This window comes from Triturus cristatus, chromosome 10, assembly GCF_964204655.1.
Source record: "Triturus cristatus chromosome 10, aTriCri1.1, whole genome shotgun sequence".
In the NCBI taxonomy this organism is placed as follows: Eukaryota; Metazoa; Chordata; class Amphibia; order Caudata; family Salamandridae; genus Triturus; species Triturus cristatus.
This window is the reverse complement of record NC_140593.1, coordinates 1121861850-1121879644: the sequence shown is the minus strand read 5'-3', so window position 1 is coordinate 1121879644 and position 17795 is coordinate 1121861850. Positions and strand designations below refer to the sequence as shown.

At 44.5% G+C, this 17795-nt stretch overlaps 1 protein-coding gene across 1 annotated transcript in view; it reads right to left on the bottom strand.

The window, feature by feature from the left end:
* The window catches only part of LOC146796676 (uncharacterized), a 208743-nt gene that overhangs the window by 91860 nt on the left and 99088 nt on the right, over window positions 1–17795 (bottom strand). Inside the window, exons 24-26 of the mRNA XM_085629355.1 lie at window positions 10402–10514; window positions 5855–5964; window positions 2023–2190 (exon numbers count right to left, since the gene is read on the bottom strand). Coding sequence (XP_085485481.1) covers window positions 2023–2190; window positions 5855–5964; window positions 10402–10514 — 391 coding nt within the window. The remainder of the gene's footprint in view (window positions 1–2022; window positions 2191–5854; window positions 5965–10401; window positions 10515–17795) is intronic.

The window sequence follows — 17795 nt, the reverse complement described above, 5'->3', positions numbered from 1 at the left end:
CTTTTTAATGTTGGTGGACATATATATTTTCAACTAAGAAAAACCTTCTACTTTAGTAGGCTGGGCTGCACAAAGGAGAGCTACTCGCAGGTATCTGGATAGCTATCAGTAGCTCGCGAGCTACTCGTTGGAGAAGCCTTCTATAGAATGATGCATCACAATCATTTCCCATGGTGAACTTATCATCCCGAGAAAAGCCCTGGTAATCATTTCCCCCTATAAATGCAATTCCACCAGAGGGTGACTCAACCAAGGAGTTACCCCTACAGTGCTGTAGCTGAGCTTTGCAAAATGCTCCCAACCCTTCAAAGGTGTCGGTTCTAGATGTCATCTTATAGTTTACTGTTTCTCTCATTTTACCTGAGTTGAATATATTTTTTCCATCTGGAGAAATGCCTTTTCCTATGCTCCCTGAAAATATTGGCTGTTTGGGACACTTTCCCACCCCATTTGCACATTCACCCCAACTTTTTTTTAGGACTGATGTTTTTGTACAAGTAGTCGTGCAAAGACACCGAGGAAATGTTGTGGCCAACATGAAAACTTGCCACGAACCTAGGAATATTCATGTCTCCATAGCCTTGCTCTAAACTATGGAAAATGTCTGCACCCTGGTGAATATTGTTGCATGATTGAGTGGAATTTGTAGTCACCAAATTCAGCGTGTCCTGTCTGAATCGGATCTGGGGATACAAACGTGAACTCCAGTTTGGAAGCACAAACATCTACAACACATTTATATATACAGGAAAGTATAGATGCAAAATTCTTAAATCCACTTGTACGTACCCCGGCGATATATATATCTTCAAGGTCCGCAGATGTGGAGTTAAGAATAGTGGACATATACTTATTTATATGCACTTAGCCTATCAATATTTTGGTTTGTAATTTGTACTGTAATATTGTATCGCGATTTTGTAAAATGTGATATTCTGACATTAAAGAGTGCACTAAAAACTTGTTTTGAGATGCAGTTACATCAACATTTCTTCTGTTTTATTTATTTCTGGTGTTCACATCACTTTGGCTCTGTTGCTTCTTAAAAACACCAAAAATGACTAGTTTCCATTTTCAATTTATTCTAGAATTCCTAAAAGTCCCTCTGGTACCAAGCCTTTGGAGTTTATCAAGGCTGGAAGGCCTGAGGAGGACACAACACCGTATAGGCCTCGCACACTTACATCAGTGAAAACCTGACTCTGTAGAGTACAACAAATCCCACCAGGTTTCAGCCCAGCGGAAGTAGATGTTGTTTAGTGGGAAAACTGCCAGTTTTAGGAACTAAAGACCTGAATTATAAACACGATTGTGTGATTTTGGGTAAATCACTTTGTAATCTCGCTGTAAATTTGTCAAATGTAACGCAATTGTAAATATGTGAGATGCAATTCTATTGAGCGAATCCCCGCCAGGTGTACACAATCTTTTATTGAATGCTACGGTCCACATGACGGTACAGAAGTGTTTTGCTCCTGGGATTAGGATTAGGATTGGTAGGAGTGGATTAAACCAAGATGCATCCAAGCGTTAAACCGGACAAGACATCAAGTGAAGGGGGATGGACCTAAACAGAATAAGACTTGAACAATCGTGCTACTCTAGCGGAAGTCTAGTTAGAGATTATGCAATTTTTAATCTGTCTGTGAAAAATCAGGTGAGAGTTTAAACCCCTAATATTTTCCGGGAGGGAATTCCACAGCCTGGCAGCCACCACCGTGACAGCTCATTGGTCCATCTAACTTACCTGCACGTAAGAACAATGACCTTGCTCCGTCCTACCAATCTCAGAGACCTGCTAGGGACATATCAATTGAATGTGGTTCTAATAACCCAAATCCTGCTGATGGAGAGTCTTAGCAAGGTATAAACTAAATAAAAACTAATGCACATAAAGAATATAGAAGGTGATTTAGCAGAATAAAACAGAGCTACAAGTAAGTGTTAACTGCTTTCCTGCCAATAGGTTTAAACACATTACTGATGTAAGTACACACAACTAAAATAAAATACTTCAATTACCTTATTGATGGCTGTCAGAAACTCATCAGCAGTTGTGATGGACATTCCTGTGTCTCCTTCGCTCATACTGTCAAGTACAATCTTCATTATTGTTATGTTGGTCAACGCGTGTGAAGTTTGGATAAACTCAATCTTCTGAGTTATGGTCAAGAATTGCAGCGCGGTGATCTGAAAGACAGAAAAAGGAAAGCCTCTCACCCATCTGTAGATCCTCCATTGGATTATGGCAAACTTCAATTTCCTCCCTCATAAATTCACAAATGTATTCTTTCGTAGCCACAGTCAACAGAGAAGCCGACCTTCCACAGGATTAGCAACAGCTATGTGTGGAGAACAGGCGACACTCATACAAACCCTCCCGTCTCACTTTTGTGCTCTTTTCTACTTCCTGCTGAATTTGGGACTTCAAGAGAGAAGACCTTTCTTGATGTAAAGGATTTGACAGATCTTATGGATTACAAGTAAAGAGAAGACACGCTCGCAGAGGGGAAAGAAGGCATCCTTCAAGGCTGCAAGCCATGGAATCCACAGCCAGGCCTCACTGCTCAAGGGGATTAACAATCCTATATGGACCATTATGTATAGTGCCATAGAAGATGTTAGGCAACTGCCAGGTCTGGCTACTAAGTCACCCTTGCATTTTGCACGAGGCTGCAGACTAGTGAGCTGCTTTCAGAGCAGGGTGGGTCGTCAAGACCAGTGTATGCCTCCATGATCCCATTATAGTTCTAGCCTACTACAGTGTGGCGCCAGTTTAAACAGTTTTGCCAGGGCTGATTTTGGTTTGCAATCTGGCCCCGTTTACTGTAGAAAGTTGCAGGCTGTTACATCAGAGGTGGTGGTGAGGAAGAAAAAACAGTTTATGGCGCTACATAAAGTCTATGGTGAGAGCTACAGTGATTGCTCCAGCACCTTAATCATCTGCAGGTGCTTTAATCTGATTTTATTCTTGGCTGTGATAATGGGATGCTAAATCAGGTCTGACTCAATAAAATGGCTACTATCCCTGGCACCATTGCCTCTTGAGGAAGGATGAGAGCTCCAACCTGTGACAAGTAGGAGGTGGAATGAGTGGCACAAACGCTATAGGCATTGTCAGCCTTGCCATGGTACCACAGCAGTAAGAATGTTTGCGCTGGAACAACCCACCCAATTTTATCAAGCACCTCTCTGCCTGGGTGGCGTGATTTCTATTGTAATGCGTCCCGTATCTCTAAATGTCCTTTATTTTGTTCACGCTTCATTATATGCACACAACCAGCAGGAGACATAATCACTCCTGACCCAATCTGCATACACATTCTGTCGAACAGGAATGGTGAGGGTCCAATAGAATTACATGCATATGCTCAACTAGGAAACGGAATCATTCCTGAGCCCTAACACAGAGAGACTGTCCACACACATCCTAACCACAAAGAATGGCAGGATTTATATGACGCACACACTCAATCAGATGATAGGCATTTCTCCTGTGCACGTGCTCAATCAGATGGTAGGATCCATTTGGTGCACACACTTAGTCATATGGTAGGATCCATCTGGTGCATGCACTAAGTAAGATGGTGGGGTCTATTCAATGTATTCAGTCGGATAGTAGGATCCATCCAGTGCATGCACTCAATCAGTTGGTAGGATCCATCCAGTGCATGCACTGAGTCTGATGGTAGGATCCATCCAGTGCATGCACTAAGTCTGATGGTAGGATCCATCCAGTACATGGACTCAGTCCGTTGGTGGGACCCATCCAGTGCATGCACTCAATCAGATGGAAGGATCCATCCATTGCACACACTCAGTCAGATGCTAGAATCCATCAAGTACATACACTCAGTCAGATGGTAGGGCCCATACAATGCACGCACTCAATCAGAAAGTGAAAACATCTAAGCCTCGGTGCAGAAAGCCAATATGCACAAAGCCTGGCCACAAAAACAGGCAGGATCTATCCAGTGCACGCACTCATTCAGGTGGTAGGATCTATCCAGTGCAGGCACTCATTCAGGTGGTAGGATGTGTCCAGTGCATGCACTCATTCATCAGGTGGCAGGATACAACCGATGCATGCATTCATTCAGGTGGGAGGATGTGTCCAGTGCATGCATTCATTCATCAGGTCATAGGATCTATCAGTTGCACACACTCTTTCAGGTGGTATGATCTATCCGATGCCCACACTCAGTTAGATGCTAGAGTCCATTCAGTGCATGCACTCAGTCAGATAGTAGGATCCATTTAGTGCACACTCTCAGTCAAAGGGTAGGGGCTATCCAATGAATGCACTAAAAAAAGTGAACACACTCAAGCCCCAGTGGAGAGAGATAAAATGTACACAGCCTGGCCATACAGACAAGTAGGATCTATCCAGTTCATGTACTCATTAAGGTTGGAGGATCTATCCAATGCATGCCCTCATTCAGGTGGAAGGATCAATCTGAGGCACACACTCATTCAGGTGGTAGGATGAGTCCAGTGCATGCACTCATTCAGGTGGTAGGACCTATCCGATGCACACACTGAGTTAGATTCTAGGACCCACCTGGTGCACGCACTCAGCCAGATGGCAGAATCCATCTGGTGCACACACTCACTCAGATGGTAGGGTCTATCCAAATGCATACACTCAAATAGAAAGTGGACACACTCCTGAGCCCCAGTGCAGGGAGACAATATGCACACAGCCTGGCCACAAAGCTAGCTAGGATCTTAACAGTGCACCCACTCATTCAGGTGGGAGGATCTATCGAGTGCATGCACTCATTCTGGTGGTAGGATCTATCCAGTTAATGCACTCATTCAGGTGGTAGCATATATCCAGTACACACACTCATTCAGGTGGTAGGATCCATTCGATGCATGCACTCATTCAGGTGGTAAGATCTATCTGAAGCATGCCCTCATTCGGGTGGTAGGATCCATCTGATGCCTGCACTCATTCAGGTGGTAGGATCCATCTGATGCACACACTCATTCAAGTAGTAGGATCTATCTAGTGCATATACTCATTCAGGTGGTAGAATCTAGCCAGTGCACACCATCATTCAAGGGATAGGATCTATCCAGTGGACACACTCATTCAGGTGGTAGGATCCACCCAATGCATGCCCTCATTTATATGGCAGGATCCATCCAATGCACGCACTCATTCAGGTGATAGAATCTGATGCAAACACTCATTCAGGTGGTAAGATCCATCCAATGCACAAACTCATTCATGTGGTAGAATATATCTGCTGCACAACCTCATTCAGGCGATAAGATCCATCCAATGCACACATTCATTTAGGTGGTAGAATATGATGCAGGCACTCATTCAGGTGGTAGGGTCTATCCAATGCCTGCATTCTAAAAGGTGGTAGGATCCATCCGATGCACTCACTCATTCCGATGGTAGGCTCCATCTGATGCACACGCTCATTCAGGTGGTAGGATCCATCCGCTGCACACACTCATTCAGGTGGTAGGATCCATCCCGTGCACACACTCATTAAGGTGGTTGGATGTGTACAGTGCACAAACTCATTCAAGTGGTTAGATGTGACCAGTACACACACTGAGGCAGGAAGCGGAATCACACATGGGCCCCAGTGCAGAGAGACACTCTGTAGATACACACTGGCCACAAAGAGTGGTGAGATCTAGCAGAAGCAGATGGGTGAGTGCAGAGTTAGAGGACTTTTTAAACTCTACAGATAAGGACAAGTGAAGGGCTGTAATCAGCACCGGTGTCCCTAGATTGTTCAGTCTGAAAGGGATAGGAAAGGATGGCCCCACACCCAGTGTACAAATACTCTTATCACGCTTCATACACACATACCAACAATAAACTTACCACGTCAAAGCCATCATATGTAGTTTCAATTTGAGACAGGTTGGCCACAGTCCTAAAATTATCCCAGACCGTCAGCAGCCATTCGGATTGGGTGTAATTATTTTGGCAATCTAGGGGAGAAAGAAAGAGCGTTCAGCTTCCTGAGATTCTTGTGTGCATGCCCCCTTTTGCCAGTTTCATCACAATGTTCTATATTTTGTCCCACAATAGCAGCAAAAAGAATGAATGAAAGTAAGTACCCGAATCAGCCATCATACTAAAAGCAAGTGATGTCAACGTCTTGAAAATAGGGGCTGCATCAATCCTAATCTCTTATTAAGGCACCGGACAAAGTAACCAAAAGAGGATTTCATTTTACCTCTAAAAATAATTGTATTTGGAAAGGTCAACAGCTCATACGTTTTCTGGTTCCATGCTTGAGCAGCGCATCCAGACCAGACTTTTCCATTGCATTCTGGTACTTGTAGTCCTATGTATCCCGTCTTCGATGCAGGATCACACACACCTGTCTGGAATGGACGAGCTGCTCAAGCTGGGCAGCGGGAAACCTGAGAGCGCAGAAGGCCTCACTTTATCACAGAGGTTGGACCTTACCTATTTCTTTTAATGTTTATCTTACTTTTCTGAATATAAAACGAGCTCTTTTATAGTGGAGACTTAAGCTCTGATGCTGCCTCCTTGGTCCATATAAGCAAGGCACAGTGGTGGCAAACGCTTGCATTTGGTTTGACGGAATACTGAAATAAGGAAGCTTGCAATTAAAATAAAAGAAACAAACTTAAGTAAATGGAAACAATGAAAGCCCCAAATGTAATGATGGAAGTGAAGCATTTCAGATCACAGATACACATATGATGGTAGGTATCCTATGAGTAGAGAAGTCCGAGGGAAAGTCCTACTATATCAGGACTTAAACAGGCCCTCTTTTAGTTTCTAAGACCTTTGTGGCACACTCATTTGTACACGTGCATTTGAAAAATGCTGTGCTAATTCTTCAGTTCCACACCCTCATAATTTAGCAAATAACTACAGTTATAAAGGAAGCTTTTAACGAAGTTCATCAGAAGTATTTGTGAGTGCTTGAGCGAGTAGGCATTTTCTAAAGCGCAAACATGCTACCGCTAGAACTTCAGGGTGCGTTGATAGCAACAGCTTCTTGGGCGAGAGTGCACCCTAAAAGGAAGACATATGATCAGAAACCGGAGACACGGGTTATAACACAACAGCACATCGGTTTAAAGCAAAGTATAGGGCCAGGTATTAATAGGAGTCTGAGCTTTGCCCGGGATTCAACCCCAGTCGATGGGTGCAGTTTTGCTTGGGTGAAAGGGAAGTTACTTTTCATTTGCAGCCAATCACTAGTGTCAATGTTTTTGCGCCAAGGACCGGACTGGTGAAGTGGGCACCGGGCGTTTCCCCGTGGGCTGGAATGATAGGGGTTGGTTTTCGACCGGTGGGGGCTGTTTTTGTTACTGGAGGCCGGTTTTGCAGCAGTGTCCCCCACAAAAGCACAGCAGCAGTGCCCCCCCACCCCCCAGCCGGTCAGACGTAATTCCAGGGCTGGTTTGCCATCCCAACCCTGATAGTGCCACGCCATGTGCCCAGAGGCAGGAGCTCCAGCCAAATGAAATCAACATTTTACTCTTCATTTGTGGAGGAGAAAATTACGAGGTGGATCACAGACAGAGTTGACGTTTTATTTTTGGTGGTTTTACATAGCGCAAACCTTGCCAAAGAACATACATGTGCTTCACAAAAGACACAAACTACGTTAATATGTGAGACTGTGGCAGCGAGGTAGTCGAGGTCACATCCTGGGCAATAAATACTGCATAGAACTCTTAAGATGAATAGGTGAGCTAACACTCTTAACTGATGGATACATATCCATTGAAGACAGTAAAAGGACCTGAACAGCAGCCCTGCCACGTAAACCCTGTTTTTCCCGCCCTTTTCACTGCTTGGACACTCACCCTTGGTTGTTCTTCCTGCTGTTGCAGGGAGGCGGCCACAAGCGTCTCATGGCTCGGGTGTAAGAAAGTGAGTTACACCTGCTCAATTGCAGCTGTGGGTTTTTGATGCCAACAGTTTGGCCACTTTAAAGGGTGGCACAACTGGTATATGGCGCTACACAGTGCCTGACACCGCCACCTCAGTCCCTTCTGTAAAGAGCACGGAGGCACAGTGCCCAGGGGCTGGGAAGGGCCATTTGCATGCTTCTCTGGTGGTATATCCCACCCTTGCTGATCGTCATCAGCCAATGAGAGGCGTAACAAAAGGACACTATATGTTTGAATGAAGGCACAAATGTTAGCTGTCATCTGATTGGCTGATTACAATGTGGGCTCGGCATCCCAAGCCACACTGCACTTACCCAATCAGAACACCTGTTTTTGTGACTTTATTAAGACTCATCCTGCGGTGCCCCCAGAGCCACACATCGCATTGGCTACATTATGTAATGAATGCACTAATTTAAGCATGAGCTCTCTCACCTGGTCAGATCAATAGGCCTGAAAACTGGCCACTCATGCACAGTGCCGGCCAGTGGCAGGGCGTAACTTTGTGCTGCTGAGGGGCCCCCTGAAGCTCGGGGGCCCCTGCACTGTGTGAGGTCTAATATTAAGCCACTGGGAAACATGCAGAGTCAAGTTTCTTACCCAACTTTGCACAGACCGGAAAAATGATTTGGGTAATTTTAAATAAAAATAAAACACATGAGCGTTTGAACTGAAAATGTAACAGCAACATCAAAGAATGAAATTAATAAAAATGGAGCAAATGAAAGCATATAAGTACTAATGAACCACATACCAAATAAAAATATTTATGTATGTGATTGAGTGAAATGGCTAGGAAAACGCAAAGTGGGTTTTATAGTCAGTACAGCAGAAAAACGAATACAGGGGGTACAAACTGGCTGCCCAGCATTAGCGGTAATAGTTAACAGGAGAAAGGAGAATAATTCTTGAGCCAGGCTTTATTTATTTTTGTTGCCTGATATAGGCGCACCTAGCCCAAGGCACTGGAGCGCTTTACATGAGCACCAGTTACATAACACACGGCTCGACTCATGTTTTATGTATTTTTACACATGGAGAGATTAAGTGCTTTTACCAGTATTACAGGATGTGGAGCCAACGCCGAGACTTGAGGCTGGTACCCCAGTTTCAAATACGGCAGCTGTGGCCTTAACGCCACACCCCGCGGCCATGCCTCAGGCATTGATGGCAGGGGCCTTGATAGGGAGAGACGAAATTAGGAGCTCTGTTGGGGTGGACTGTAATCTATATATTTTAATTATTTTTGAAGGTTTTATATACCCCAAACTCAACTCAAAGGTATTGGAGTGCTTTAGGAATCCTAACTTTACTACTACTAAATGCCTTTTGTGAATACCGAAAGTCGTAAAGTTAGGATTTTGTCTCAGTTTAGTAGTAGGAAAGTTAGGAGTCCTAACTTTACTGCTACTAAATTCCTTCTGTGAATACCAAAAGTAGTACATTTTGGATTTTATCTCAGGTTAGTTCTGTGAATCAGCCCCAATATGTCTAGCTTTAATGTTGTTTTGCATTTTTATAAAGAGAACTTATCCGAGCGGCATTAGAGCACTTTGCATCAGATTGTTTTAGCGGCAGGAAGAGCGACCCAGTCCTGGATTCCCATGTACCAAAGCAGGCAGCACTTGCTATTAGATCAGATCTGCTAACACATGTACTGTGCCAACACATATGTTTTTTTTTTATAATCAACTTTATCGTGCCAACACATATTAACATGAATTACCAAATGCTGTTTACATGTATTGCATGCACACATGCTGTGCGTCACATTAAAGCCGCTGTTTTCACCAATTGCTGGGAAAAGTAGCTGAAAATAACTGCTTTCGGAAATTCAGTCTATAGAGGAGATAAAGTATTGAATGCGACATAGCGTGGTGATTGTCCTTTTCAAATGTAAAATAGTCCCTCCTGCGTTGCAATGAAAGCACCGCCTAGAAGGGGTTTGATGTGAGACAATAGTACACGCCTAGCAGAGCCAAAGTCCACTATATGTGTGTTTTAAAGAATTGGTTACCATACGTCTAGCAGACAAGTGCACTGACAACCCAGGCCTAAAATAAACTCTTAATCCATTGTTTTACTAAACCAAAAGGAGGCTGCATTCTATGTAATGCACATAGTATGAAAGGAGATATTAAGAAATTACAAAGCAGACATAAATAGAACCAGAGGTAATTGTTCACTGGGACTCCTATGGCTATGAGTTAAGCTCAATTTTGCCTCCAAATGTTCTATTTACTGACTCTTGTTTATTTTGTCTGCCTACGCCAATTCATCCGCCTTGTGTGTCAACATCGATCCCTCCGGAAGGCCATGCATCCACTGCCCTTCTCATGATAAAAGCCTCTTAGGAAGAGCCTCTCTGCAGGAAAAGCACCATCATGATCTAAAAGGTTTTCCATGTTTTGGGGTAAGGCAGTTCTTGTTTTTTGGCAGATTAAAAGGGAAGGGGGGGGGGGGGACAGTTGTGTGAATGAAATTTACCTTTTGGGTATGAATCGTGTCCGCCAAGTGTGAAAATATTCACAAACCAGCTAACAACCGCCTCACGATTTTTTTCAGCCATCTTGGAAAACACTGCATTCAGTTGTTTTATTCTGTCATGAAAGAAAAGCCCAAAACACTTAGTGCCAATATAGGCAACACACCCAACATGAAGAACATAGCATGCACATCAATAAATGCTTCACAAAAGATGAACCAAAGAGTAACTCGTACTTTATCATCATCGTGTTAGTAACCCACCAACCAGCCCAAAGTGCCTGAGGAGGTTGGTGGGGAAACTGTCCAAAGACAATATGCCTAAACTCAATCTTCAGAAATATTTTGTAGAGGAGAAAAAACAGAAGCAAGGTCAACATTTCTCCAGAGACCCTTTAATTTAAATTTAAGTGACATATTAAGTCGTTTAAGGCAAATCTTTGAGGTCAAGAGCGAAGGGCGCAGGATATATGCAAACCAGCTAAAAGTGTGATGTCAAGACCAAGTCAGCATCCTCAATGGGACAACTCACAAGACACAATACCCCACAATGGCAGCTGCGACAAATGCGCACTATAGTACAGAAAGGTCAAATAATTGACCAGGGTTGTTTGATGCCACACTATTGTAACCCAAAATTAAAATCACCTGATGTGGTATGATTTGATTTGACACAAAATAACGTAAAAGAACATTTTCTCCTTGAACTTTCCTACATGCTACATTTTGCTTTGTTTAAAAAAAAATAATTATTGTTTAAACTAAACCATGTTCCTATTTTCTAACTTTTTTAAACCCACACATTTAAGTATATACACAGACACATACACACATATTGGAAAATCTGTCTCTCTTTCTTGATAGATAGATGGATAGATGGACAGACAGACAGACAGACAGACAGACAGATAGATAGATAGATAGAGAGCTAGATAGATAGATAGATAGATAGATAGATAGATAGATAGGTAGATAGATAGATAGATAGATAGATAGATAGATAGATAGATAGATAGATAGATAGATAGATAGATAGATAGATAGATAGAGAGATAGAGAGATAGATAGATAGATAGATAGATAGATAGATAGATAGATAGATAGATAGATAGATAGATAGATAGATAGATAGATAGATAGATAGATAGATAGATAGAGAGCTAGATAGATAGATAGATAGAGAGATAGATAGATAGATAGATAGATAGATAGATAGATAGATAGATAGATAGATAGATAGATAGATAGATAGATAGATAGATAGATAGATAGATAGATAGATAGAGAGCTAGAAAGAGAGCAGAATAGTGACAGCAGGTACTGTGTAATTTTAGAATACCTTCCTTGCATTGGTGCATCTCTTCAGTTTAAAATGACAATGCAGAAAATCGTGAATCGTGTTAATAACATTCGAATTGTCTCTCAAATGTGACTGGCTGGGTGAAGGAATTTTTTATGTTTTGACAACCATTTCGAAATGCGCCATTTGTTTAAAAAAAATGAATTTCATGCTGTGGTAAACAGAATTCTCATCCATGAGGTGGAATCATTAGATAAGAGGATGTATGGTCTATAGCAAACAGGCAACTCCCTAATCTCACTTCCATGCCCAACCTGGCACATTGGAGCAAAATGTATGTAAATGTCTACTATAAGCTCTCAGTGATTTTAAAATATTTTATTCTCGCACCATGCGCTTTAGTATGAGCAACATCATATTGACTAACTCTTTTATTAAATAGTCCCTGACCCCATATGGCTGACATAGCGGACCCATCTAGATTTAGTTATAGGATCTCCTGGAGGTTTTTGTTCCATAAATGTTTGTCCTGGGGGGGTGGTACTTAATAAGCATTCTATCTTAACAGGGGTAATAGATTGACACTGGTGTATACTATTTATTGTAATATATATTTACATTTTAACTACCTTAGGTGGGCAGACTTTGTAATCAATTGAGTAATGTGTTTTATAGCTGTGCGGTTTTATTTATATACTGAATCGTATTTTATTATGTTGTGTACTTTTATAGTTCTCTGAACCTATATAAAGTTATTGAATGGAATGGAATCATTAGAGTTGTCGCACCTCAGGTGAGTGTTGGGCAGGAGCTATAGGTGTGGAAAATGCCCCCCCAAAATAAACCAAAGGGTTTGCAACAATAAAGTAGCTGTTTTAATGAAAATCAAAATCTTGTGGCTATCAGAACTGTGAACAGCAAAAAGGCACCATTTTGTGTAGAATTTCATGCAAATATAAGTGTTCCATTAAAAAAAGGGGGAAAACTTGCTGTTCACAACCAAACGATATGCCTAGCAGTGTTTAGATACCCGTGTTGATGTCTGTAGTAGTAGATTGCAGGTTACGGAGTCCAGGGGTGTCCTCCATGACCCACAATCTACCAAAACATTCACCATTGGATCACTACGACCAGTACAAGAATGAGGAACAACCTGGACTATCCAGGACAATTAGATTGTTCTGCTATCTTTATACCACTACTACAGGATTCTCAAATAAGGAATTTAAATTCCCCTCAATTTCCAACTAGAAGATTAGAACCGGACATTACCTTCAAGACCAGCAACAAGTCTGAGTTCATTCCCAGCACAATTTTACCAAGAATCAACTGCCTTGAAGATGCCCCAGGCCTGCGAAACACGTGTTGGTTAGTTCCTTTTTTGGACTATTTTGATCTATTTTGTCAATAGATCCATACCATAGGAGATGCTACTCTAATAAATCTCTGAACTAAAATAACACAATATCTGTCTAACTTTCAAGATTGAGCATCAAGAGATTAATCCCCAATATTCTACGTCTATACATTTTCAACACTTTTATCATCAACATAGTTAGCTGAAGTAACTATAGATTGCTCCCTCATCATGTGCTGTTTATTATCTGACACATGGCATCGCTCATGACATGTTCAATGACATCAGTGATAACATTGATGCTACTTCTGAATGACACCATTAATGACAACACTGTGCATGGTGAGGGAATGAATTACAGTTAATTCAGTTAACTATAACTGGTGAATTTCAATGTAGCATTGTACCTGACTTTTTCACCTTTAATGTTACTTTAATCTTTAATCTTTAGTCTTTTCAGTTAATTTCTCAAGTTTGAAAAAATGTAAAGATATTATTACCATATCTATCTATTATGTCACTTTAACCTTTTGTTTCTTAGTGTGTGTGTGTATATATATATATATATACATTTTTCTCATTCTCACTTTCTCCCTCTCGCTGTCTCTCTCTCTTTCTCTCCCTCTCTGTCTCTCTCTCTGTATATATATATATATATATATATATACTTGTATATTTTTTTTTTTTTTTTTTAAATTTCCAAAACGTTTATTCAGCATGAATACAAAATACACAGCCCCATGCCTACAACCAACCTGTGGCCGGCAGCGTGGTACAAGAAGGAGAATGAATGTTAAACACAGCTGCCTGCCTACAACCCTCCAGGGGCCGGCTGCGGCATAAGAGGCAAGATACTTAACGTGCCAGTACGAAGAACCATCACCCCCAAAAACTTTTGCATTGAAACAGTCGACCCATAATAACGTGTAGCAGTGGTATAAAGGCGCCTGTCTGTTGCGTCCAATGACAGTCTCAACTCTCATCCCCGATTGCTGCCTGGCCAAGGGGCAGAAGTTGGGCCACCACCGCAGGAGCGGTGTCTAGGAAGGTGAAGGGGAAAGCGGGAAGAAGGTCCGCTATGTCTGTGGGTGTGATAACAGATATGCCTGTAAGGGACCCCAGATGTCAGCCGGCCGTGAAGCGGAAGGCAGGAGTTCAGCATAACGAAGTAAAGTATCCTGGCAGTGTACCATATCATCAATCCAATCCTTAAACCTGGGAGTTCTGCCCCGCCCCCATCTACAAGCTATCAGACGTTTCGCCATAAGAAAGGCGATAGTGGCAAATCTACGGACAGGTTTTCGTATAGTACTTGTATAGCCCAGGAGTGCCTGTGTTGGAGAGGGTGTCAGTGAGACATCTATCATTTCGGAAATGCCGGAAAAAACTTGTTGCCAATAGTCGGCAATTTCCCGGCATCCCCACGCCAGGTGCAGGAAGTCCGCCCCCGGAGCGCGACAGCGCCAGCATAGATCATCCTCTCGAAGGCCTATCCTATGCATGTGTGCTGGAGTGCAATAGAGCCTATGTAAGAACCGATAATGAATCACCCTAAACCTGCTACTGGAGGAGATCTGTTCGGTTTGTAAGCAGCAGTAGCTCCAGAGGTCATCATCTATGGGCAGTCCTAGGTCTTCCTCCCATTTTGTACGTGCCTTGCAAGGCGAGAAGTCTAGAGTGGTGCGTAGCGAGTGGTATAGGGTAGAGACTGCATGAGTCGGAGTGTTAGCCTTAAGTAGACGATGCAGGGGTTCCAGCGTGGGTGGCTCACTAGGAAAGTCTCCCGTTAATGCACGAATACCGCTACGAAGCCTGGTATATAGGAAGGTGTCCATGAAAGTGGGTGCAGAGTGAGTGAACATATGAGATTGGGAACGGAATTGTCCACTATGATAGAGGTCCCCCCATGTTGTAATGTGGAATTTGGCCATAAACTTTTTAAACAGTTGTTCCTGTAAAAGGGGCAACCGGGGATGGTATGCCAGAGGAAGCAGTGGGGAGTAGATGAGCGGTGCGCATGCCACCTTCGCAATGTATCGCCACGCTAGAATGGAGCTCGAGATCGTGGTGCGGTACGCTGTATGTGTCTCTGGTGTACTGAGTATCGCTCCCTCAAGTGGAATAGGCGCAGCCAGCCAATGTTCCACAGCCGTCTGCGGCAGGAAGGGCGTGGGGCGAATCCAGTGATGAATGTAGTGGGCCTGCGCGCTGTGATAATACAACTCGAAGTCCGGAAGGTCGAGCCCTCCATGCGCGAATGGACGAGTCAACACCTCCCAACGAAGACGCGGCCTCCTCCCTCCCCAGACCAGGCGAATGAGTTCAGACCTCAAAAGACGAAAGAAGGACTTGCCAGGGTAGTATGGGATGTTCATGAACAGGTACAGGAGTTTTGGAAGAACAACCATCTTGATTAAGGAGGCGCGGCCCGCAAAGGAGAGGGGCAGCGTGATCCATCTAGACACGCATGCCTGGATATATTCAAACGTGCGGCCATAGTTCATCCGCATTAGCTCCTCTCGGTCATGGGAGAGGAGTATGCCCAGGTAACGAACTTCCTCCATTTCCCACCGTAGAGGGTAGTCCAGAGGGAAGGGCTGGGCGGCCGCAGTCAGTGGGAATATAGTGGACTTCCCCCAGTTGATGTGGACACCAGATAGACCCGCAAAACGAATAAACTCACGGAGGATAGGGTTGAGGTTGGCAGCGGGGTCACGTATGTAGAGAGTAATGTCATCCGCGTATAGGGAGATGAGGACCTCTCGCTGGAGACAGCGCAGAGCCTTGTCTCGGTGATGTTGGCGGAGCCGGGCCGCCAGAGGTTCCATCGCTATCGCGAACAGCAGCGGAGATAGTGGGCAACCCTGCCGGGTACCTCGCAACACCACAAAGGCGTCTGAAATGCGCCCGTTCAACCCCACCCTGGCGACCGGTCTGTCATACAGGAGATCAATCCAGCGCGTGAAACCCAGCGGCATGCCCATATTGCGCAAGATACAGTGGAGATAGTCCCATTCCAGGGAGTCGAAGGCCTTGGTGGCGTCCAAAAAAACAGCCACCAATGGCAAATCTGGAGCTACATTATGCATGATGGAGAATAGCGTCCGGAGATTATTGGAGGTGGCCCTACCCGGGACGAAACCCGCTTGATCAGATAACACCAGGCCTCCCAGTAACAACTGCAGACGGTTAGCCAGTATTTTTGTCAGGATTTTTGCGTCACAGTTAATTAGCGAGAGCGGGCGGTACGAGTCGCAACACTGAGGCGGCTTCCCAGGCTTCAACAAGGAGGTAATCAGCGCCTCCTGCATTGATGGAGGAAGTGCGCCTGATTCATGCGCCTCCATGAAAACCTCACGGATCACCGGAGCAAGGATGTCAATATACGCCTTGTAGAAGTCCATAGGCAGCCCGTCCAGGCCAGGGGCCTTTCCCGGAGCCATCTGTTTGATCGCATCTTTAACTTCCTCCAGGCCCACCGGCTCCGCCAGGAACTCCCGGTGACGGTCAGAGAGCCATCCCAGTGTGAGCTCCCTAAGGTAGTCGTCCATGTCCAGTGCACCGACCCTGGTAGTGGAGTATAACGTTGAGTAGTGTGTGGTAAAGGCCGCCAGAAGCGAGCGCGTGTCCCGTAAAGGAGTCCCATCCTCCCCCTCCAGCTCCAGCACAAAATTAGAGCCTCGTGGTGGTCGGACCGCTCCCGCCAAAGATTTACCGGGTCGTTCCCCTTCCCCGTACGTGCGAGCTTTGAAGTATTGGCCTCGGAATTTTACCTCCCTTTCAGCGGTGGACATGTAGTCCGATAGCGTTTCGCGGTACTTTGCCTGCGCATCTGCATTGGTGTTATAGTCTGGGCTATGTTCTAGAGTGTGGAGTGTAGTTTCCAGTTTGCGTAGTGTATCTCTCAGGGTCCGTAGTACCCCGGAGCTCTTTGAAATGCAGAAGCCTCGTATCGTTACCTTCAGCGCCTCCCAGAGAGTGGCCATCCGGTCCACCGTTCCACTGTTGCGGGATAGGAAGTCTTCTAGTTCTTGACCCAATTCTGTTCTAAATAGTTCATCAAGTAAGATGGTGGGTTGGAGTCTCCAAGTCTGAGGTCTGCCCATGATGTCGGGTAGCCGGAACTCGGCCAATACTGGAGAGTGATCGGAGTATGTGCGGCCCAGATGTCGCACCCCCACCAAGGAGGGGGCTAGGGCCTTATCCACCATAATGTAATCTAGTCTGGCCCAAGTTGCATGTGCATGATTCCAGTGTGTGCCTTCCATAGAAGTCGGGTGCAAGTGTCGCCAGGTATCCACGATCTCATGGGTGTCGCATATGTCCCTCAGGTATCTGTGTGTGTTAGTGTAGTGGTGCGTGGAGGGGTTGGACCTATCCATCGTGGGGTGTAAAACAGCATTGAAATCTCCCCCCCAGATAAGATGGGTGGATCCCACCTCCCTGACCTTGTTCCAGAGAGCAATGAAACTGCTCGGATTATCGCAGTTGGGGCCATAAGAGCAGGCAAGGGTGATGGTCTCGACCCCTATCCTACCCCATGCTATGCAGTAACGACCCTCGCGATCAGTGGCGGTGCCTATGGGAACGTAGGGAACTCCCCTTTTAACTAGGATAGTAACGCCTCTGGCATAAGACGAGTAAGGGGCATGAAGGGAATGTGCAGCCCATCTGGCAGCAAAGGTGGCATTGCGAAGAGGGTCCATGTGAGTTTCCTGAAGAAATACAACCTGAGCATGC